Below are 24,518 nucleotides of genomic sequence, written 5' to 3' on the forward strand. Positions count from 1 at the left end.
TTAAAAAAAAATTGTTTTAGTAACATGTGATCAGTTTTATTAAGAAACCTTTATTAACGGCTCAGAACTTATTTTTATATCTGCATTTAATAATCAATTTAATTTTCATAATCATATAACCAATATATAAAATACAAATTTAAATCCCAAACTATTCTTACAGGAATTTTACATAAAATATATACTAATTCAAAACAAAGCATTTCATCTATTAAACATTCTCATAAGGCCAATTACCTAAATGAAATAGGAACTAGGAACTATAAACTAGGGACTATTAAGACCTTTTCACATGCAAAAGGGGAAAAGCACACCTGCACACACATGTGCACACACACACACACACACAAAGCCTCAGAAACCTGAAAATTATCTACGTACTCTAGAAGTGAGCTTTTTGCTCCTATTTTGCAACCTACTCAAAACACTCACATCATTCTTTCAAAAAAGGACATTTCTAAAATATGTGTGGCGAAGCTTGACATATATTAGGTAGTTCAAAGAAAAGCAATGATACCAAGTAAAAACATTGAGATATCTGATTTAAAGTGAAAAAGAATTTATTTAATTTTTGCCATAGCAGGACAACAAAGCAGCCCTTTTATGTCACCACTCATTAAAAGGGCATTACAAAACATTAACATAATGTAGTAGCCCATGTTTTCTTTCAGGCATTTTCAAAGGGCATCTCAGACCCACACTATTTCTATTGAGTGTGCAGAAAAACAGAGCTGCAAAGTCATTAGTAAGGCAAAATAATAATGTCTCCCTTTTTATTGAAACATCAATTTTCCATGTTTTAGAGATATTCTGAATTTAACATTCATAGATATGCAATATTTAAGTTTTAGGATATTAGCATACTATCAGCAATATTGGGTTTAATAGCTACTATCAAGCAACTGATTTCTAATGCACACAACATAATTTGATAGTATATGTATAAGAAGATGGCCTGAATTTTGCCCTCAAATGCACAAAAAGAATTTTCCATACACATTCTCAAAAGTCTTTGGCCTTGCTGAATAATAATAGAGCTGTTATTTTACTGTGAAGCAAAATAAGCCTTCAAGTGTCCCTTACTTGATCTTAGAAGGTCAAATTCTCTGTCCAACAGTTCCTCTTCTGTTAATTTAGAGAAATTATCCTCTCCAAAAGGATTCCACCCTGACATATCAGGTGGATTGCTGATGTTCTTCTGATTTGTGAAATTTGCAATGGCCTCTTTATCAGCAACTGACCTATAGTAATAATTGAGAAAGAAAAAAGAAGATGGAAAGAAAAATTAAAATAAAAATTTACAATGCCCTACTTTATAAATACTTAGAAAACAAAATCATTTCCTTATGACAGAGATGACAGACAAGGGCATGAGATGGAGAGGGAGAACATATGGGATCCAGATCACCTCCATAAGGTATACTAGAGCTCCATAATCACCTACATAAGGTACACTAGCTGTGTACCCTTGGGCAAGTTCCTTAACTTCTCTGCCTCAACTTCCTCTGTAAAAAGGAGTGATAGTATCCACCTCATAGGGTTACTGAGAAGATTAAATAATTTAATACACGTAAAGCAAAGAGAACAATATCTAGTAAAAATAATAAATATTAACTGCTATTATCATAGTAAACAAGACTTAAAGTAAAAATCAGTCACCTTATCAGACAGTATCATTCTAAAATCACTACTGAACACAGTGATCAAATGCCTTGGTTATGCTGGGACACCACAGTAATTTTCCTTTTGACAAAGGCATTCCCTATATATAGCTACCAACAAAAGATGAATTGCTAGGACTGCTTTATAAATGAGCTAAAGTTAAATGAGGGTTATTTTTGCATATAATAAATTATTATAGTATTTAAAGTATCTAGAGTCTGGAGCCTGAGACCACTGGTTCTATGAAAATTATCCTACAGGGCTCTTGGCTTTTAAGAGAAGATGAGAATATAAAGATTTCTTAACCCAAGAATCCCTGTGTACCTCTCCCTCAACCAAGCCTGGAAATATAGTCATGTACCACATAACGATCTTCCACTCAACAATGGACCATATATATGATGGTGGTTCCATAAGATTAAAATAGAGCTGAAAAATTCCTATCACCTAGTGATATCGTAGCCATTGTAACACCATAGCACAACAGCTTACTCCTGTGTGGTGATGCTGATTTGAACACACCTACTGGGCTGCCAGTTGTATAAAAGTATAGCAATACAATTGTGTACAGTGCATAATATTTGATAATAAATGACTGTATTACTGCTTTATGTATTTACTGTACCATATTTTTGAGTTATGTTCAAGTATACTCCTTCTACTTATTTTATTTAAAGTCGACTGTAAAACAGCCTCAGGCAGGTCCTTTAGGAGGTATTCCAGGAGAAGATATTGTTATCATAGGAGATGACAGCTCCATGCCTGTTATTGCCCCAAAAGAACTTGCAGTGAGACAAGATGTGGAGGTGGAAGGCAGTGATACTGACAATCCACATCTTGTGTAGGCCCGGGCTAATGTGTGTGTTTGTGTCTTAGTTTTCAACAAAAAAGTTTAAAAAGAAAAATTAAAATAGAAAAAACTTATAGAATAAGAATATAAAGGAAATATTTTTGTACAGTTGTACATGTTTGTGTTTTGTGTTATTACCAAAGAGTCAAAATGTTTTTTAAATTTTTAAAGTTTATAAAGTAAAAAAGTCATAGTAAACTAAGGTTAATTTACTATTGAAGAAGAAAAAAATTTTATATAAATTTAGTGTGTCCTAAGAATGCAGTGTTTATAAAGTCAAGTCTATAATAGTGTACAGTAATGTCCTAGGCCTTCACATTCACTCATGACTCACTCATTGACCCATCCAGAAAAACTTCCAGTCCTCGAAGCTCCATTCATGGTAAATGCCCTGTACAGATGTACCATTTTTAATCCTTTATACAATATTTTTATTATACCTTTTCTATGTTTAGATACAAAAATACTTACCATTCTGTTACAATTGCCTATAGTGCTAAATACAGTAACATGCTATACAGGTTTGTAGCCTAAGAGCAATAAGCTATATAATAAAGCCTAGATGTGTAGTAGGCTATACCATCTAAGCTTGTGTAAATGCACTCTATGATGTTCATACAACGATAAAATTGCCTAATGATGCAATTTCTTAGAACATGTCCCCATTGTTATGCAATGCATGACTGTATAGTATAAGAACGAGACAATGTAAGAAAGCTATTACGTTCCTTTCATAATTCATATGCAAATCCTCTTAACAGTAGTAATGAAGGGAGAATCCTAATGTTCAAAGTAGTATCTCAACTTCACAAGTCTTAACTGATTCCCTAAATTTACCTAACCATTGAGAGCTCATTGCCATTGCCACCAAACAGGTCTTAGAAGAGAAAAAAAAAAAAGGCAAAAGTCGTCTATTTAATCCCTTAGTCCAAGCCCCTTCAGTATATCTGAGCCAAGAATAGGATACTTAAATACTTACTGAAGGCTAGCATATAATAGAGGAAAATAAATAGTAAGTTATCTACAAGTAAATAGACTTGCTTAGTAAATAGAACTTAGGTATCTTAATTTAAAAAACAATTCAGTTTAAAGTCCATTCTGGATGCATTAACTGCCAGTCTGAGCCTGCCTCTGTGTGACAGAGTCCCATCTCTAATTCCAAAACTATCTCTAAGGACTTTCAGAGTCCTTAAAACACAGATCAGATGTTTTTATCCAGAAAATTGAAGGAAAAAAAAAAAAACAGATCACAGTGGGTAAAACTCAAAGACAGATGGGCATCCCCACTCCTGTCTGTCAATCATTCCTTTTAGAACTTTCTGATTCCCTATATGAATCACCCTCTTCCTATTCCCAAAATAAATTTATGGATTCCTATCGGCAGACTGTAACTCAATAGGGTTATCACCTTAACCTAGTTTAAACAGGTATTAAAATATGTCTACAAGTTATCTGACATCCCCCCTTTGAAAGGTGAAACCGAATTTCACTGCCCTTGAACATGAGCTAGATCTAGTGACTCAATTCTAACAAATGAAATATGGCACAAGCAGCAGCCCATGACTGCTGAGACTAGGTCTAAAAACACATTTCAGATTCCTCCTTGCTCTGTCTCTTGGATCACTCATTGAGGGAGAAACCAGAATCAATAATTCCTTGTTCAAAATAATTTTTGCCTTGGCAAAGAGAAAACTCAAGCAGTCTTTTGAAGAAATCCATGTGGCAGGGGACTGAAGCCTCCTGCCCAAAGCCATGTGAGTGAACTATCTTGTAAATTACATCCTTTATCACCAGCCAAGCCTTCAGAGGACAGCCGACCCAGCCTTACCAGACACAACTACTCTGTTAAGCCACCCCTAAATTTCTGATCCAAAGAAAGTATGTAAGATAATAAGTGTTTACTGCTGTTTTAAACGATTAAGTTTTGAGATAATTTATTAGGCATCAACAGATAACTAACAGGGCAATTATATCATAAGAAGATAACGTATGCATAGATGATGTTTATTTTAACTATTATTGGAATATAACACAATAATACTCTCTGATATTCATACTAAAGATAAATTAACATGGTGGAAGAGTAGAAAGTTTAGCAAAACATAGTGGAAAAGAAAAGGAAATAATCATTCCAACAAAGATAGTGACTCTTTCCCCCTGTCTAAGGAACTACTACTTGGTTTCTTATATTCTACTCAAATAGCCCTTACCCACTTAGAGACAAACATTTAACCCCAATTCTCTTCTTCCACTGACTTTGTCATAAGCAGGAACATTAGTTTAGAGCTCTTTTTAAATTGTTACAGAAGATATTATACTCAACATACAATGTGATGTTAAATAAGTATAATAATATTAATGAAGTAGCACTGACGTACCAAGTGTGGATGGAGCAATGTTCCCACATGAAGTTCCACATTTGTAATCTTTAGTGGCTGAGTGTATAATTTTTTCTACCATATCCTTAAGTACATATTTCATAGGAGTGGAGTAAAACAAGTCTTATGTACTTTCCCAGATATGCAACCCAATATTTCCTAACCTGGGGAATGCAAGATGATTTTTGTGATAACTCATTTTGTTAATAGTTACACAGAAATTAAAAGAAAAGTGTCTAATGTATCAAACCTGTGATTTGTCGAATAGCATCACTACAAATGAGAATAAAGCAGGCAGCGCTATAGTAATTAATATACATTACAGGCATCAGCACCTTGCATACCAGTGTATGCCTCAAATCCTTGGATATCCAACTTTCTTTGTAACTAATCAGAAGTTTAGACAGATTTCCAATTCATCATCCCATTCTCAACAGTGACATAACTTTGCTTCCAGGAGCTGATCGACTTTTAGAATATGAAGTATACACAATATATATGCTATGTCAGAGAAGACAGTTTAATATCTTTTCTATTTTCCAACTAAATAAACTAGATTTGACATTTTTTATGCTAGTTAGCATCAAAAGTGGAAAAAAGCAATCATCTAATTAATACAATAGCCTCATCAGTATCTTAAACTAAGCAATTATCAAGCAGAATATCTGATTTTTAATGAGGAAAATTATTCCATTCTTATCACTAGGGGACTTAGCAAATTTATTAGATTACTATTTACATTTCATACTTTATATTTTAGTGGATATTTGTTTAAAATGTATAATATGTTTTAATTTTATTATATACAATAATGTTACTAATTTATTAAAGAAAAAAGCACTATGTGAATAAAGCAAAAAAATTTAACTAGAGTAGATAAATGACAAAGAGTTTGGCAAATACTGATCTGAACTTTTTTTTTTTTTTTTTTTTTTGGTGAGATGGAGTCTCACTCTGTTGCCAGGCTGGAGTGCAGTGGCATGATCTCAGCTCGCTGCAATCTCTGCCTCCCAAGTTCAAGCCATTCTCCGGCCTCAGCCTCCCGAGTAGCTGGGATTACAGGCGCGCACCACCACACCCAGATAATTTTTGTATTTTTAGTAGAGATGAGGTTTCACCATGTTGGCTAGGATGGTCTTGATCTCCTGACCTCGTGATCTGCCTGCCTTGGTCACCCAAAGTGCTTGGATTACAGGCGTGAGCCACCGCACCCTGCCTGATCTGGACCTTTAAACTGGCCTTTGACCATATACTCTGCTCTCTCCCTGGACAAAATTGTCCTAATTCATCCACCCCAATTCTTATTTTAGAAAAGTAGTTCAAGAAATCAGTTCGTCTCTGTCTCCCTCTCTACCATACCTGCCCCACCATCTGTCTCTTGCACATGTGCGCACACATGCATGCACACACACAGAGGTTGGGAGGCATTCTATAGCAAACTGCATACTTTAGCTCTCTTTTGAGATGCAGTGTACAAGTATGCTACTGATGCTGCTGTTTCTCCTGCTCAACTCTGAGCCAAAGCTTATAGACACCTTTTCTCAGCTAATGTTTCAAATCCTTAAATAGCATTGTATGAGAACTTCAGTGTTCCTGTAATGGAAGTCTAACAGCTCCTACCTCCTAGGTATCTAAAAACATTAGGAGGCATTGATGATGATTCTTAATTACAAGATGCCAAAGCACGTGCCATTTTGTATGTAAGTTTAAGAAATTTTGTACCAAAGTTATTTAATTTATAATTCTACTAACCAATAAGTCTAAATAGCCAAAATATACTATTCCCAACTATGTTATGGTAACAGTATGTATACTATATATCATCTTAAAATATATATACGTAAAAATGTTTATACCTATTTAAATTAAATTATGCAACCTTTATGAGTAAACAGTAAAATTAATCAAAGGTAATAACATGTAAATAGAGAAAGTCTACAAGGATTTTTTTTTAACTGCAGAAGTCACTTGTTAGGGTGTTGTTTATACTTATATTACAACAAATGCCTTTACATACAAGCCAATAATATCCTTAGCCCTAAATGCTGTTAGATGTTGCTACACCTTACCTACAAATAGCAGTTAGCAGAATTAACTGAGGAGATGGAAGGATGGGGATGCCAAGGGACCAGAAGACAGGACTAGGAAGAGAGAATGGGTGGCTCTACAAAAAGATAAATTCTAAATTAATTTAAGAGAACTTAATGACCGACCATTCAACGATGACTTCCACTTCCACAATAATTTCCTTTGCTTTCACTGGAAAAATACTTGCCTATTGGCACTATAGGAGGAGTCCATTACGGTTCCAACCTGAGCTGGAAGTGATGAAGTGTAGGAAACTAAGGCTGGTGAGAACTCTTGAGGGGAGGTAAGATATTCAGGTGATGCCTGTTGTTGAGACGGCTGATGTTGAGCTAGCATCTGCTGTTGAAAGAAAGCCTGCTGATACTGCGGCATCTGAAAAAAGAAATGATATTATACAACACAATGCTCCAGTCCTAAAGCACTGTCAGCACTGAATCTATTTACTATGTTCCTTCCTTTCACATTGGTGACAAAATCAGAAACGTAAAAAACAATCATCTACAGGAGCTGCTCTATTACTAGAAAACTACATCAAGATGAAATAAGTCTTTTTAAAAAGTTGTGAAGGTAGGCTCACTTGGCCAGAATCAAAAATCCTCTTTCAAGTATTTTAAGAAAAAGAATAGCTTAAAATCACTAATATAGTGGTTGCTGTAAAAAAAAAAAAAAAAAAAAAGGTCAAATTATTCTCTGAAGAAAATATACTCTCCCTTTGGGTTTCATTTTTTTACTCAATAGATACTTGCTGAATGAAAGAGACATGTGACAAAAGACTATAGGTAAGACATCATTTCCCTTATGTAATAACATAAGAGATGTATGTTATCGGTCAATTACTATGTGCCATATTCAGGTGCCATAGTTCAGTGCAATTTAAAGTTGTTTGAGAATATATGACTGGCTTTGATAAAATACATGTCAATTAACTTACTTGATTTTGAATTATTAAATTCTGAATAATATGATTCATACTGTGAATTCCAACACCATAATGTATACTCAGAGAAATCTCTAGAAATTATTTAAGTTACCATTGTAGGATACTGTGATGCAGAAGGTTGTGGTTGATATACTGAATGCATTAAAAATTGTTGTTGAAGTATCTGTTGCTGCTGTGTTGCATGTTGATACTACAATGAGAAAATCAAACAAATTAATAAATGTTATTCATGCCTTTTTTGTGTCAGAGCCCTTTTTTAAAGTATTGATCTTACCATAATGATTTGAGAAATCAGTAGTCCAAACATCAATACAAAATAGCTATACTCTAAATTACTATAATTTATTAATAAATATGCTCATCAGAACTGGTTTCAAAATTATCAACAAAACATAACAGATTCAATTAAAACCATTTTTAGCATAATTTAAGGATGTTTAGAAGAAAGCTACCAAAACACATTTACCACTTTTTCCTAGAAGATAAAGACACCTGAGTAACTTCTAACCAAGACCCATTACACTAAATCTACTCTCCTTTTATCTCCCCTTCTGTGGTGACTTCTGGGCATCCCATGGTACCACCTACTTACTACCCTCCACTCTGGATCTATCAACCAAAACCAGGAGTGTGACAAAAATCTAAGACAATGTTACTTCTGAAAAGCCTAATATCACCTTTCCAACAATAGCATTACTAGTCTGTGAACTCAAAACGTAACCTCAGATAATATTCATTATAAACTGCAGTGCTTATTTGTGAGTACTAAATGTTTCAGATGAACATTCTTTTCTTCATAAGGCCACAATGCAACCTATTTTAGAGTATTCTTAAGTATTTCACTGATTGCAAATTAAATACATATTCTTTCATAATCAGAAAATTGGGGAAAGTGTTTACTCAAATCTAGAGTTCAAGGTGCCCATGATACAAAAAGGAATTCACTGATACTCAATTTGCTGCATCAATTTCACACTACTTCCCTATCTAAAGAAACAAAAAAATTACCTGCTGCATATAAGCATCTTGAAGTAGGTGGTGGTGGTGGTGCTGCTGCTGCTGCTGCTGCTGGTGAGGATGACGATGCTGTAAATGGAGTTGCTGTAATCTCCAATCTCCCTGCTGTAGTTGCTGGAGTACTCTATGCTGCTGTGGCGGCTGCTGAGGAGGTCCCTGACCCAGTAAAATTTCAGGGCCATTTCCAGGTCTTAGTGCCCCTAAAGACAGGTCCAAACACTTATTACATTAACATACTAATGATTTCAATTAAAAAGCTGGATTTCAACATGTTCATTTCAATAATAATTTAAGGCATTTATAGCCTTATTTATAACACAAAAACTTCCATATGCATAGAGTTTATAGGGATTTACTTTAATTATAAGTACCAAAGAAGCTTAATTTTGCCGTCTACAGCTCTGAACAAGTCAACATCTTAGAAACACTTCATGTTTCATACTTTGGCTCTCCATGAACACAACATCCATGTTAGTTTGTTCTACACTGCTCAACAATATCATGTACTATCATGAGTATGTATCAGTACCAATATAATTCTGTCTAGGATGCCATTTTCCACCTAGTGAAATTCTTATTCTTTAAAGTTTAGCTCAAACCTCTCTTCCTTGTTCCTTCATCTAGCACTTCCACTCAGTTTATTACATTTCAGTCTGTCTTGCACATATTAATGACTTACATGGCTATTTCCTAACCAGGGACCCTGAGGGAAGAGATGATGACTTACTCATCTGTTAAGAGTCCCCAAAAACCTTTTATACAAAAGATGATTAATAAATGCTCACTGTAATGAATCTATTAACACTGTCTCCTAAATGGATATTTATTTATAAGCTCCATAAATTATACCCTAGGCAAATCCTATGAATAAACTTTAAAAATTAACTAAAAAGTAAGATATACACAATGTAATACACTAATACACCATAATTTCTATATTCTCCTCTAATAACTTACCCTACATTCAAATGCAACTGTTCAATCCTAGAGGATAAAAAGAGTGGGGAGAGAGTGCAAGGGGGGAGAGAAGGGTTCTTTTTTCATCAATGTTAGTATCCTCAAATTTCCACAGACCTAAGTACAACAGCTTTATGAAAATAGTTTTATAACTATTTCTAACTTTTCTAATTATAAGGAAATGCATGTTCATTTTAATTATCCTTGAAAATACTTATAAAAATGTAAGTTAAAAAATGAAAATCACAATTCCACCACACAGATACAACCATCATTAGCCTTTTAAGTGTATTTCTTTCCAGTTGAAAGAGTATTAAAATAACTACTCAAAAATCATTCACCTTGAAAATTTTTAATTGGCAAATAATAATTGTACATATTCATGGGATATATATTGACGTTTTGATACATATTTTGCAGAGTGATCAGATCAGGATAATTAGCAAAACCGTCACTGCAAGCATTGTCTTTTTTTGTGTGTTGGGAACACTCAATATCCTCTTTATACCTATTTGCTATTTGAAATTATACAAAATATTGTTAACTAGTCATTCTACAGTGGTATAGAATGCTAGGATTTATTCTTCCTATCTAGCTAAAATTTTATATTCTTTAGTAAATCTCTCCCTACCCCTCACTTCCCCCTATCCTTCAAGCCTTTAGTATCTTTTATCTCCTTGAAAATTTAATAACAACAGCCCCCTAAGTAACTTATAGGTTAAAAAAGAAATCACAAAGGGGCCAACATAGAGCTCAGGCTGTGGCTTCAGAGAGTGGACGCCCCAACCCTTAGCAGCTTCCATTTGGTGTTGAGCCTATGGGTGCACAGAAGTCAAGAACTGAGGTTTGGGAACCTCGGCCTAGATTTCGGAAGATATATGGAAATGCCTGGATGCGCAAACAAAAGTTTGCTGCAGGGACAGGGCCCTTATGGGGAACCTCTGCTAGGGCAGTGCAGAAGGGAAATATGGAGTCAGAGTCCCCACAAAGAGTCTCTACTGGGGCACTGCCTAGTGGAGCTGTGAGAAGAGGGCCACCATCCTCCAGATGCCAGAATAGTAGATCCACCAACAGCTTGCAACATGCACCTGAAAAAGCTGCAGATACTCAACGGCCAGCCCATGAAAGCCGTCGGGAGAGACGCTGTACTCTGCAAAGCCACAGGGGAGGAGCTGCCCAAGACCATGGGAACCCACCTTTTGTATCAGCATGACCTGGATGTGAGACCTGGAGTCACAGGAGATCATTTTAGAGCTTTTAAATTAGACCACCCCACTGGATTTCAGACTTGCACGGGCACTGTAACCCCTTTGTTTTGGCCAATTTCTCCCATTTGGAATGGCTGTAGTTACCCAATACCTGTACCCCCATTGTATCTATGAAGTAACTAGCTTGCTTTTGATTTTACAGACTCATAGGTGGAAGGGACTTGCCTTGTCTCAGAGGAGACCTTGGACTGTGGACTTTTGGGTTAATGCTGAAATGAGTTATGACTTTGGAGGACTGTTGGGAAGGCATGATTGGTTTTGAAATGTGAGGACATGAGATTTGGAGGGGTCAGGGGTGGAATGATATGGTTTGACTTTGTCCTCACCCAAATCACAATTTGAATTGTATCTCACAGAATTCCCATGTTGTAGGATGGACCCAGAGGGAGGTAACTGAATCATGGGGGCCAGTCTTTCTTGTGATAGTGAATAAGTCTCATGAGAGCTGACGGGTTTATCAGGGGTTTCTGCTTTTGCTTCTTCCTCATTTTCTCTTGCTGCTGCCATGTAAGAAGCGCCTTTCACCACCTGCCATGATTCTGAGGCCTCCCCAGCCATGTGGAAATGCAAGTCCAATTAAACCTCTTTTTTTCTCCCAGTTTCTGGAATGTCTTTATCAGCAGCATGAAAACGAACTAATACGTATGTATAGTATGACTCCATTTATTTTATTTTATTTATTTACTTACTATTTTTGAGACAGAGTCTTGCTCTGTTGCCCAGCCTGGAGTGCAGTGGCATGATCTTGGCTCACTGCAACCTCCGCCTCCTGCGTTCAAGTGACTCTTGTGCCTCAGCCTCCCAAGTAGCTGGGATTACAGGCATATGCCACTACACCCAGCTAATTTTTGTATTTTTAGTAGAGATGGGGTTTTGCCATGTTGGCCAGGCTGGTCTCAAACTCCTGGCCTCAAGTGATCCACCCAACTTGGCCTCTCAAAGTGTTGGGATTACAGGCAGTGAGCCACCATACCCGGCCTCCATTTATTTTAAATACAACATGAATTATTTATATCTGTATATATACATGTAAAAATATAAAAAAGGACTGGGAAGATGAACATTAAACAGCTGCTGGTTAACTCTGGGAAGAAAATGGAGGGAGACATTTACATTTTCACTGAATACTACTGTATAATCCGAATATTTTAAAATACAATACTCACGTGTTAATTTTTGTATTATTTTTAAAGGGTGAAGAAATGTTTAAAAAAATGCACTTATTGGGAGAAAAAGAGGAACATTTTTCCAACTTAAACTGAAAGCATGTAAGAAAGAGAAACACGGCCCCTGACATCAAGATTAGGCCTGGCAATCACAGCTAAGTCTTGGTGCTCTCCTGTTGACTAATCTCACACAACATTAGACAAGGACACTATGACTTTGATGGATCAAAATAAGACCACTCCAAAATCATGTCTGAACAGCGACAAAACCATGAACGTTGTCCAAACCCCAAAAATGTCTCAACATCTTTAGCGACTGAGGCTTTAGCTTCCTTCTTTCTAGACAAAATTTATATTAAGAAACCTAAACATATCATAACACCTCTTGCTTTTTTTCTTTTTTGAGACAGTCTCATTCTGTCGCCCAGGCTGGTGTGCAGCAGTGCGATCTTGGCTCACTGCCATCTCCACCTACTGGGTCCAAGGGATCATCTGCACCTCAGCCTCCCCAGTAGCTGGGACTTGAACTCCTGGCCTCAAGCAATTCGACCTGCCTTGGCCTCCCAAAGTGCTGGGATTACAAGCATGAGCCACTGCACCCAGCTTCATACGCCCTCTTCTTGACAGTATCCAATACAGAGCAAAGCCTACTTCCCTTTGAGTTCGAGACCAGCCTGCCAACATGGTGAAACCCCGTCTCTACTAAAAGTACAAAAATTAGCTGGGCGTGGTGGCAGGCGCCTGTAATCCCAGCTACTTGGGAGGCTGAGGCAGGAGAACGGCTTGAACCCAGGAGGCGGAGGTTGCAGTGAGCCGAGATCGTGCTATTGCACTCCAGCCTGGGGGACAAGAGTGAGACTTCGTCTCAAAAAAATAAATAAAAAATAAAAACATCACCTTTCCTGAACATATACTTTACTTGATAGTAACAGTAGTTAATAGTTAACATTTATCAAAGGCATATCGTATATCAGGTATCACATTAAACAGCCATTTAATCCTCCCAATAATCCTATTAAGATAGGTACTAGTACTTTTAGAAGCTATATTACTAAAAAATGGGAGAAATAGGACTCAAATCAGGTTCGTGAGACTCAACATGTACGCTCTTAACCATTAGGGTATCCTCATTAAAAACATTTTAACATTAAAACACGACAGATTTACCATGAAATAAAGTGCAAAACAGGATTTCTTTAAGGTGAGTCTTCAGGTTATACCCCAGATCCTTGAGAAAAATAAGTTTACTCCAATGTTACGGATATTTCTTTGGGGGAAAAAAATTTTTTTAAGTACCACACTGTACCATAATGCTTAGGAGATACTTTAGATGAGTAAATTTTTCTCAAAATCAGGTAAGTTTTTATGTTGTAATGTCCATACTGATGGTTCAAGATAGTCCTTCGCCAAGGCTCTAGGTGCAATACAAAGACATATAACTTTGTAAGACTAGTGTTTCAACTTTCTTTCTCATATAACATAGACTTTTTCCATACCTTTGAACTTTATTCCCAACCTCAAACCCTATTAGTTGATGACTCTAGGGATAAGAGTTTGTATTTATAGTATCAAAGCAAATTGTGAGTTTTTTTGTACCATACTTTTATATTGCCAGTAACTTCCCTTTGCGCACAACAACTGAATTGTTGAGAAACCAACTGAATTTATTAGACATCAGTAGAAAGTTTCTGAAAGCATTATGTTATCTGCTTTACAATATTAAGGATCACCTGAGGTCAAGAAATCAAACCATAAAAGGTTTATTAACTTTAACCTTTAAGAGGATGAGGTTGGCGGGGCTCTATTACCTTTTGGTCTATGGTTACCGAATTCACCAGGAGCAAGGACTTTAACAGGTGTTGCTGAACTTTGAATGGTCAGCACACTGGGAGTGGCAGTAGTAGTGGAGTTGGCCTTTGGTCTTTGTCTTGGTGCAATTGAGGTTTCTGTTGGTCCAATGGTATCTGTTATTCTACAACAGAAGAATATATTTCATTCTAAATATTGGGATTATTTCTAATTTACTATTTATTCTATAAAGCATTCAACTCAACAGATGCATTTTAACTATTACTGATAATTGCATTAGTCCCAATCTTTCTCCTAAGGCTCATTTTCAAGTATTAAATGTTTACTAAAGACAGAAAAATAAATAAAACTAACAATTTTCCTTAAAACAGTACACAACCATTCATAGTCTGCTACTGAAACCAGCAGAAAAAGAATATAGTCCCAGAAATTGCTCTTAAGGAGATGAAATGATACTGAAAGGAAATAAACAGAAACCTTTTCATAAGGTTTTGGACAAAACTGACAGCCACTCTCTGAACTTGTCAGGGAAATAAAAATAAGAAACAGCAAGGAATAATCTCCCTTTGCTTGGACTCCAAGGCATAAAAAAAGAAAAGACTGTGGCCTAGGGCATGTTAAACAAAATAAGCCAGAACTTTTAACAGATGCCACCTGCTCACATTCAACTTCTTGAATCTTTAACTTTGCTTTACTTAGAACACAGACTGGAAAGTATATAAAATTTATCCCACTAGGACTTAGTTTAGGCCCCAGATGTGAGTAGTTAAGCAGTAAACACAGTTTTGAAATCAAGAGACAATAAATATAATTTGAGAAGACACCAACATTTGCTTTTTTAAAAAAACAAAAAAGGTAAAATATTTATGTATTTATCAACTTGCTTTCTATAAATTAAGTACAAAAACTCCTATTTGTTAATAGGACCAAATGTTCACTTTCCAACAGGATTCACAATAAAATATCTTTATTAAATCCCCTTACACATTTTCAAGTGAATACTTAAAATTTTTACATACATATGATTTATGAAGCACACATCTGCTGCATTTGCATCTATCAGCAAATGCACAGATCCAATTGTTTCCCAATATCTGTGTATACCACAAGAGGGAGCTCTATTAACAACTATCTTTCCAAGAGGAACCAAAAAAAACGTGACGCTGAATCAAAAGATCTTAGAATTATATGTATGCTGTTTTCTGAAAGTAACACTTAAGCTCTAGATGGGATGGGGATGGTAAAAGACATTAAAATTGAACTAATAGGCCAAATATATACAGATACTACATATATATACCGATACATAAATCGGTATATATATAATCAATTATATCTTGTTTTAATGATAATCAAGTATTTACTGACATCAAATTATTGATGTGGCATTACAATCAATGCTATACTCCCTAAGCTCAAGTAATTTGGGGGAAATATTGTACACAATCTCTCTGTTTAACTATCCATTCTGTATTAAATGGCTAGTACAGGCCAGACCTGACGTTGTCTTGTTGCTGGTCCAAACCCTCTTTAGAGATTCACAACACATGCAGGCATAGCAAAAGCCCTAAGAAGCATATTGAAAGTCTGTATACTTTGTTCACTCTGATGTCTCTGTTTTATCAATGCAGTAATATGTATTGTACATTTACTGATATCCAGCAAAACACTGCATAACACCCTGTCTTCAAAGAATTTACAGCATACCTAGGAAGACAGGGCACATGTTAGTGGAAATGTAATAAATATAAGATAGTAAAAATCATCAGTGCCAAGCTAGTGCTGTCAAGAGTTTATGGAGATGTAATTGTACTTTTAACCTAATTTGGCTACAGAAGGCTTCAGGTAGAAACTGGGGTTTAAAATTTTCTTAATAAGTTTGACTTCATTAGGCAGTGACAAAGAAACCAGGCATTGTATGTGAAGGAATGGGAAGAAAATGCCTGGGCAGATTAGGCATAGGGAAGATACAAAATTGACTGAAGTTAAAAACAGTAATTATTGCATCAATACTGCTGCACAGTCTCATTTTCACCATTACAACAGTCACAGAGCTGTTTTTCTGCTTCCCTTCTTTTCTCCTTGCCATCACCTGAAGAAAATCATTGTAGTTTTCCTAAAACTCAGACTCACACTCCTGCTTAAAATCCTTCAATGTTTCCATCTGCCAGGCCAGTGATTCTCAGTGTCTCCATCTTTAAGACATGTGTCAGATAAATTTCACATCTTAAACCATACTAAGAGCAGATGCAAAGTTCTGGGAGATGAGAGCGACCTTTTAAGAAGGCAAAGAATACCACAGATTGAAGGCAGCTGAGAAACCCACAGGAGCTTTTTGAAAACATGTAGGTAATGAAACTGCTAGTAAATGATTTCTCCTCCCAAAATGTGCTCTTTACATGGAAAAAACTAAATTTTTTAATATTAAGCTTTGTATACATTTAGATTTTTTCGAGTTTTCACTAATATTCACAAAAAGTAAATTTATATTATTAACCAGTAAGTACCAGTCAACCTTATTTTTTAATATACATAATGTTCAGATTTAACATACTATAAATAAGCACTGTGAATTTTAATAGCACTATTTCATTGTCTTGTAACTCTACAGCTATAACTTGCATTAGGGTAAAAAATTAACAAATCATCATTCTTGTTCAGCTGACTTACGCTTTTTTAAAAAATCTGCACCTACTTTCTCAAAGATTTAACTATTTACTAATTATTTTAAAAAACAGAAGTCACAATAAAATTCAACTGACAAATCCTACAATAATTCATAATTACCACTCAACTATAACAGTGGATGCTAATTAAAGCTACGTCATAGATAAGAACGATTGCTGGTCAAGCTGGATTCCTGCAAGTTAGATATAACTTTACACCTTCATCTCTTCTCAAAAGAACATTTTGAAATTCAAGTGAAGATATTTTTAGAGAAACACCATTTTTTAAAATAAGTCATTCACAAATGAAATTTTAACAATTTATAAGTAACAGATCATTTACAACACAGTCACAACCAACTCTCAAAGAGTAGAACTGACTAGAAGGTTGAAAATTAACTGACATATAGGCCAAAGTCCAAATTTCTCAGCATGATATATAAACAAAGTTGTTCATGATTGGCATTTATCTACCTCTCCAGCTTCATTTCCCACTACTCCTGTATATGTCCCCTTTTGTCCTAGTCTTGTAGTTTCACAAGAGTCATTCTTGCCTAAACTGCCTGCCTGCTATAATTTCACTCCACACCCTTCCAAGTGATTGACTATTCATCATTCAAGGAGGAGTGCAGCAACTCCCGCCCGCAGGGAAAGCATCCTTTATGTGCTCCTGTTTTCTCTGTTCCCAGTCTTTCCCCTCCTCCACACTCTCAAAGTACCCTAATATCTATCAGGTTGTAATCGTTTACTTGTCAATTAGAATGTGAACTCCTTGGAAATAAAAACTGCTTTTTTTTTCTTTGTGTTTCAATTGTCTACATCTTGCATATAAAAAGCATATGAATATATTTTTGTATTGTGTAAACAAATGAACTTTGCATAAATAACATACAATACAAAATTGCTGTGACCAAGAAATCTCCCCAAATGTAGTATTATACCTGTCTGATAATCTAAGATACAATCCTGCTTATTAACTTTTAAATTCAAAAAAGTGTGTGTGTGGGGGGGAATCAATCATTAACAGATTCAGTCTTAACTTACATAATATAGTTCAAACTTATTATTAATAATATAATAAATGCTCTGAAAAATGATTGAAAACATATTTACCAGCCTTAAAAAGTATTATAACCACTCATTACAAATTCTACAAAGTGCATACATATTCTATATATTCTAGTTGGCTGTAAGAGCTAATTTTTTCTTTCCTTAAATTAAAAAAATAAACATCTATAAACTCAAAATATAGTATTTCCTAAACTAGAGTTGCTATGTGATGAAAATGACAAATCCTGTCCAAAAAAAAGGCCTGCTGTCACATCATCAGTTAAACAATCACTTGTCATCGAGTGAACAGTTCCAGTGAGATGATGCCAGACTCTTTATCTAATATTTTTAAAAGCTTATTTTGTATTTGCTATCTCAATTATACCACATACAATATGCAACACAACATTTTTTGTGGACGAAGATGGTATTTAATCAATTACACTTGCTAGGATTAAAAACAAGACCTATCATTTTTTTAATGCCTTTTCAATTTCAGCATAGTTTTGCCTACCTGGCTTTTATTTGGCTTTTCCTAGCAGCTGCTTCACTAGCAGTCATCGGTTCAGGAAGAGCTGAAGGAATAGAAGAATTCTTGGAAGAAAAAAAATAAAACATCTCATTTTAGTTTTTTGTTTTAACTGCAGAAAGTTTTTGTAAGCTATGGATATATTATTGAACTTTAAAAGCACTATGAGGCACTGTTACTTTCACATCAGATACCTATAAATTATTCACATATATTTGCCAGATCTAATCTGCAAATATCACTACATGTTACACAAATGTCAATTTCATATTCATGTGCCACAGAAACCTTGGAAAATAAGCAGAAGAACACCATTGTATCCATTTATAAGCGGGTAAATCTTGAGTAAAAAGAAAGATTATATTACACTTGTAAATCAATAACTATTTTGTATTTGCGATAAGAATCAAGTGTTGTTTCTACATACTATAGATAATTTTCAAGACACAGAATGTAAGTCCTGGAAAATGAGGGCAGAAGTACTTGTTTATTTGTCTATACCCAATGTTTAGTTCTTTGTAGGTACTCAATAAATACTTGCTGAGTAAATGTCGAATGAGTCTACTTATCTACTTTTAGAACTGCAAAGCTTTCAGCTTCAACAGAGAAAAGAGTACATCAATATGGCAAGGGCTTCAAAAAAAAAGGAAAGGTACCACATTCCTTCTTTTTTCTTAGTGGGGTAAATTAAGTTACACATAAAGGAAACCCTACAGAAACAGGTCAGGCCAGAATGATCTTTACAAAGTCAAGAATGGCTTATAATCAGTGGTGATTGCAGAACCTTTATTAACATTGGCAGAGACTTGCCATACACGATTCACCTAAAGTAGTTAAATGCACTGTACAGACAGTGAATAAAATTGAAAGCTTTTGAATAATACTAACTATTGCCAACTGAGCACCTTCCATGGACTAGGCACTGGGTTTTACATGTAATCCTTATAATTACTATCCTTGTTTTACAGAAAAAGAAATGGACATTAAAGTAACTTACCAAAAGATTCAAAGTCAGTCACTGATAAGGACAAAACTGAATCTGGGCCTCTCTGTTTACATTGCCTGTGCTTTTTTAAAAAAAATTTTTTTATAGTTTTAGGGGATACAAGTGCAGTTTTGTTATAAGGATATACTGCATAATGGTGAAGTCTGGGCTTTTAGTATGACCATCACCCAAATAGTGTACATTGTACCCATTAGGTAACTTCTCATCCTTCATCCGCTTCCCACCTTTCTGACTTCCAATGTCTATTGCTTCACTGTCTATATCTATGCGTACACATTGTTTAGTTCCCACTTACAAGGCCTGTGCTCTTTATACCAAAGTTTCCCAAACTTAGTTAACAGAGTGCTCAGTGTCTCAGTAATTGTTTACAACACTTCTAAGAAAGAAAAAAAAAAAAACTAACAGTTCTGTTTATTAAATGGGTAGGCCCAAATAACTTAATAAAATTAGTTTTGTGTCAAGTCAGAAAGATGTCCCTGTGTTTTCCTCAAAAATGCAAAATATCCTGCCTGAGTCTGCAGCAACTCCCCAAGGTATCTCAGTGCATAGTTTGGGTACTGAAGCTTTATACGACAAATATCAAACACACAATCAGATCACTTGTCATGAAACAAGAAACTCTGTGTTTTAACAACAGCAACAACAAAAAAAGTAACTCTGAAAGTAAATATATTCACATACAATAAAATGAATTTTAAATTCATATCCTACTTGAAAATCTACTTACATTGATGTTGGAGACTGGACAATCCTTTTTGGCAAATTTAAATGCAAAATATGACACTTGAAATATATCAGGTCTATGTTCCGGATCTGGTTCAAGCATGAACCCTACAAGAATAGATCAAAATGTTAAGAAGTTTTATGAAACACACATTATACTACTTAGGGACACATTATACTACTTAGGGGCACATTATAAGGATAAAAAATACATATTTTCTGTTCCATTCTAAGATGAGTGATGATTCTAGCAAACTTTATTAATGCCTACAGAAACTGCAGAAATTGCTATTTTATAAATAAAGCATTATCCTAAGCTAAGGGTAGATCAGTCACAGAACAGCTCTACACTAGAAGTATGAATGACAAACATGATTATTCTATTGAAAAAGTGACACAAAAGAAAAAGTGAGTTTAGTGAACACTGGGGAATTATTCAAGAAAGTTTCAAGGCCATAGTAAAAAGGTCCTTCAAGATAATTCTATTCAAAATAATTATTACAATTATCCAAAATACCTGTATTAATTTTTAAGTGATCCTGAATCATTAAGAAAAGTCTAAATTGTGTACGTTATAATCTAACAAAGTAGTAATGGATTGGCACTGTCGTTTTCCAAAAACATGCTCTCTTCCCATATTGATGCTAACAACATTCACCATAGTTCTGTATCTTAACATGTTATCCACATCATGCTCAGAAATATGGGCAGAGTTTTCTGTTTTTTATGAACAGATTTCAAAATAACCTTACAGTATTGCTTGAAATGCCTGATCTTTTTTCTACCAAAATGACCACTACCATTTGGTAGTACTCCATTTCTTGGATAATTTTTAATTCTAAATTTCACAAGGTTGACATTTATACTCAATTCCATAAGTAAAAGATTTTGTTAAGACATCCCGAAGTCTACCTCTGCTTCATTAACTCTAAGTTGTTATAATGTTTAAATCCTTTTTAAGCTACTTAAAATGTAAAATTTAAAGAATTAGATTATATTCTTAAGTTTGCTAATAATGTATAGAGAGATCTAAGTATGTAAATGGGTTAAATAAAATTACAAATCAAAATGAATTAAATCTTCCCTTCAAATTTAAGTAATATTTTGAATACAGAATGTGTGATACATCTCCAATGACATGATAAACTTATTTTGGCTAAAAACACAGTTATGTGGAAAGTTATAATTTATTTGAGAGATTCTGAGCTCAGTGTAAAATATACGAAAACTCTGCATGTAACTTGATTTTATATATTTATAATGCTAACATATATCACTTATAAAATTGATTTTTTAATAATTTTTACCACCATTGCTAGATTGAAATAACTAAAAACATTTTAATTCTAATATTTGCTAGTTTATATTCAAACTCAATCGAGAAAAGATTTGAGGAATCTACAAAATTTATTTTATCTTGATACCAACAGATATTAAATGTTTTTAACATAACAACAGTACACAAAATGGGGATAAATTTAAACATACTGTTAACAATAACTACTTATTCATATAATTTTAAAAACCAAACAAATCACACGAAATCTACCTAATTCACAAACGTATAGTCCTATTTTTCTATTCTAACAAATTTATTTGGCTTTTAAAATCTAATTTCAATAATAGCTAATTATACATATTTAGTCCTATAAAGAACTTGAAGTGGCACACAAAGCTAAGATTTTTTAAATATATAAGAAAATTAAAACTAATGGAAAAATAATGGCTTGGGGGTTGAGATGGACAGGATGAGGTCAGTTACAAACTACATATGATTTGGTCTTAAATGCAGGCCCAAAATTTGCTCTCCATTTTTTAGCTGCCAATATAAACAGGGCAACATGATCCATTACATGAATCACAGTGTATCTAATACAAAAACAAATCAGGTGCTAAGGAAAAACACTATTCGTGATACTGAAAGCTAGAGAGCAAATTCTCTGTTGAGTCTTTCTAAAGATAGCTCACACAAAGTGAACAACATCCTTAAGGGAATAGCAGTGAGTGACACAGGGTCATGTTTTAAACATGCTATCAGTCTGGACTAGTGGCCTAAATGCCATGCAGTAAAAGAAAGGGGTATGGTTTAAGAATGTACTTCTTTTGTGGCCTGGCTTAATCCAAGAAAAACTTTTCAAGTATCCAGAGAGGAATTAAATGATAGTTGAGGCATTCCTGGTTTTTCTTTGTTTTCTTTCATAGCAGTTGAGAAGCACTGAGGGAGAAAAAAATAAATTTGAGATTCTGTGTCCTAACCTATATGGGTATAGGTATTTGTGTCTCTCAAGTTAAGCACACCATATCCTCTAATGATTAGGTAGCTAGGTTGCAGGTAGAATTGATATTATCTTATAAGCAAACACAAGGACCTCCAATTCCCCTGGGTCATGTTTTCATGTGGGAATATATCTGCTGGAGCCAGTTTAGTCTGTCTAACTGTACTGATCCTATTTATGTGACATAAAATCAACTCAAAAGGTCAGAACTACTATTTATTGTAATAAAGAAGAGCAGAAAATATTAGAGTACATTAATATGGTAAATATAAGCAACATTTCATGAAATGTGATTCAGTTTGTGTGTGTATTCTGTGTGTTGTGTGTATACCAGGTCATAACTAAAATGTATTTTTTATTAGTATATTGAATCACAGTCACAAAAAGTTTGAAGCCACTGTGCTAGTGTAGTGCCACGATCTGTATCTACTACTATAACTCATTCTCCCCAATGGGAAAGACAGTGATTTGTCAAATTGTTAGACTAGAAAAAAGAATGAAACACCTCCATCCATCAATCTCTGATGATCTTTCTTTCAGAACAGGTTATTTTAAGAACATACATGTTCTCTGCTAAACCATATTTTGTAAGTAACCTGTCTCAGTGGAAGAAGTCTAAGGTTTTCCAGCATTGCCTATGACTGGATGTTAATAAATTTGAGGGTTGGGAACAGAGGAACAGGCTCCTTCGGCTTTAGATCTAAATTTCATTCTGCAATCTGCTTTATCAGTACCAAAAAGTTGACAGTGTTATCTGATGAGCTCCAGTGGACCATCTCTGACTTGGTTCTAAATTCAAAGTATGAAAAGATGAATAATCATACCTAAAACCCACAGGTAGAACTTGGCTACATTTTTATCTCCGAATATTTCTAAATTGAATATTATCAGCAATTAAAAAAAGGAAAAAATCAATAAGGCATCTTTAAGCACTTAAGTTAAATACTATAATTTACTGAACTCTTCAAGAGAATGGGTTGTAAAATGTACTACTGGATTACTGAAGGATGTAATCTAGAGTGCAGAGGTATCACATTTAATACAGCTAAACACTGATTCAAAAAGGACAATTTCAGCCAGGCATGGTGACTCTTGCCTGTAATTCCAGCTACTTAGGAGGCTGGGGTGAGAGGATGGCTTGGGCTTAGGAGTTCAAGACTGCAGTGAGCTATGATCTCACCATTGCAATCCAGCATAGGCAAAAAAAAGACCCTGTCTCTTTAAAAAAAAAGAAAGAAATTGACCCTTCAATTTTTATAGTTTTTCTAAAGCCATTTTCTCCTGCAAATAATTAAACCTCGAGTTCAGTGTTTTATTAATTGCTACTTCATGACAATAAAACCATATCATCTATTAACAAAATACGCTTTTGGGGAAAAGAAATGGATTAAGGAATGTATATGTCCAGTTAACCTAAAAGTAGTATTATGTGATTAGGTTTAAAAACAAAACAAAAAAGGCAGAGAAGCTACAATATGCCCTTGTTTACTCAACTTAAAATGATCACGTGAATCATCACAAGACCATTACCACTGAATCTGATTCTACTATAAATATAAAATCAACTTTTTAAAACTTAGCCACGAAGAAATAATATTTCTCTGCTCACTCAATAGTGTAAATCTTTCTGTTGACACAAATACTACTAACACAACCTAAGAACACAAAATAGAGCTTCAGCACTGAAGGTAGTATATGACTAAACTACAACAATATTTCCTATTGATGTACACACTGGTCTGAGGCAATTGAATTAATTATGCCTATACCAATATTGCATAGAAAAGCACAAAATCCCTGCACATTCCAACAAAAATAGAAGCTAAAGGAGCTGCTTGTTGCAGCAGCCAAGTTATACTATGGTTTAGTCAAGGACCCAAGCCAAAAATTAAAGTAGTTACCATTCAAGTTACACAAAACGAAGGATCCGTGCCTGGGCCTAGATAAAGTTAAGCCACCATCTCTAATCTAACAGCTCAACAAATTTAAAAAGAAAATACTTTGGATAGAAGTCTCGAAACAATTTTCCTGCTTAAAATTTGTTTGGTTTTCCCTCCATAAAGACACATTTTTCTCTCCCACAAACTTCAAGTTATTACCCTTAATTTCCCTGAAATGAGAAACATCCACTCT

The 24,518-nt window shown here is 34.7% G+C and overlaps 1 protein-coding gene across 2 annotated transcripts in view; it reads right to left on the bottom strand.

Moving 5' to 3' along the window:
* BMP2K (BMP2 inducible kinase) overlaps nt 1–24,518 on the bottom strand; it is a 145,523-nt gene that overhangs the window by 38,547 nt on the left and 82,458 nt on the right. The window contains exons 8-15 of one of the 2 annotated variants that reach the window (XM_058433536.1): nt 20,114–20,217; nt 18,366–18,445; nt 14,135–14,298; nt 13,633–13,740; nt 8,927–9,135; nt 8,010–8,108; nt 7,166–7,350; nt 1,084–1,241 (exon numbers count right to left, since the gene is read on the bottom strand). In XM_058433536.1, the coding sequence (XP_058289519.1) occupies nt 1,084–1,241; nt 7,166–7,350; nt 8,010–8,108; nt 8,927–9,135; nt 13,633–13,740; nt 14,135–14,298; nt 18,366–18,445; nt 20,114–20,217 (1,107 nt within the window). The remainder of the gene's footprint in view (nt 1–1,083; nt 1,242–7,165; nt 7,351–8,009; nt 8,109–8,926; nt 9,136–13,632; nt 13,741–14,134; nt 14,299–18,365; nt 18,446–20,113; nt 20,218–24,518) is intronic. The other variant, XM_032149198.2, reaches the window with a different exon arrangement.

The sequence above is a fragment of the Hylobates moloch genome, unplaced genomic scaffold (genome assembly GCF_009828535.3).
Source record: "Hylobates moloch isolate HMO894 unplaced genomic scaffold, HMol_V3 SCAFFOLD_2, whole genome shotgun sequence".
Taxonomy (NCBI): Eukaryota; Metazoa; Chordata; class Mammalia; order Primates; family Hylobatidae; genus Hylobates; species Hylobates moloch.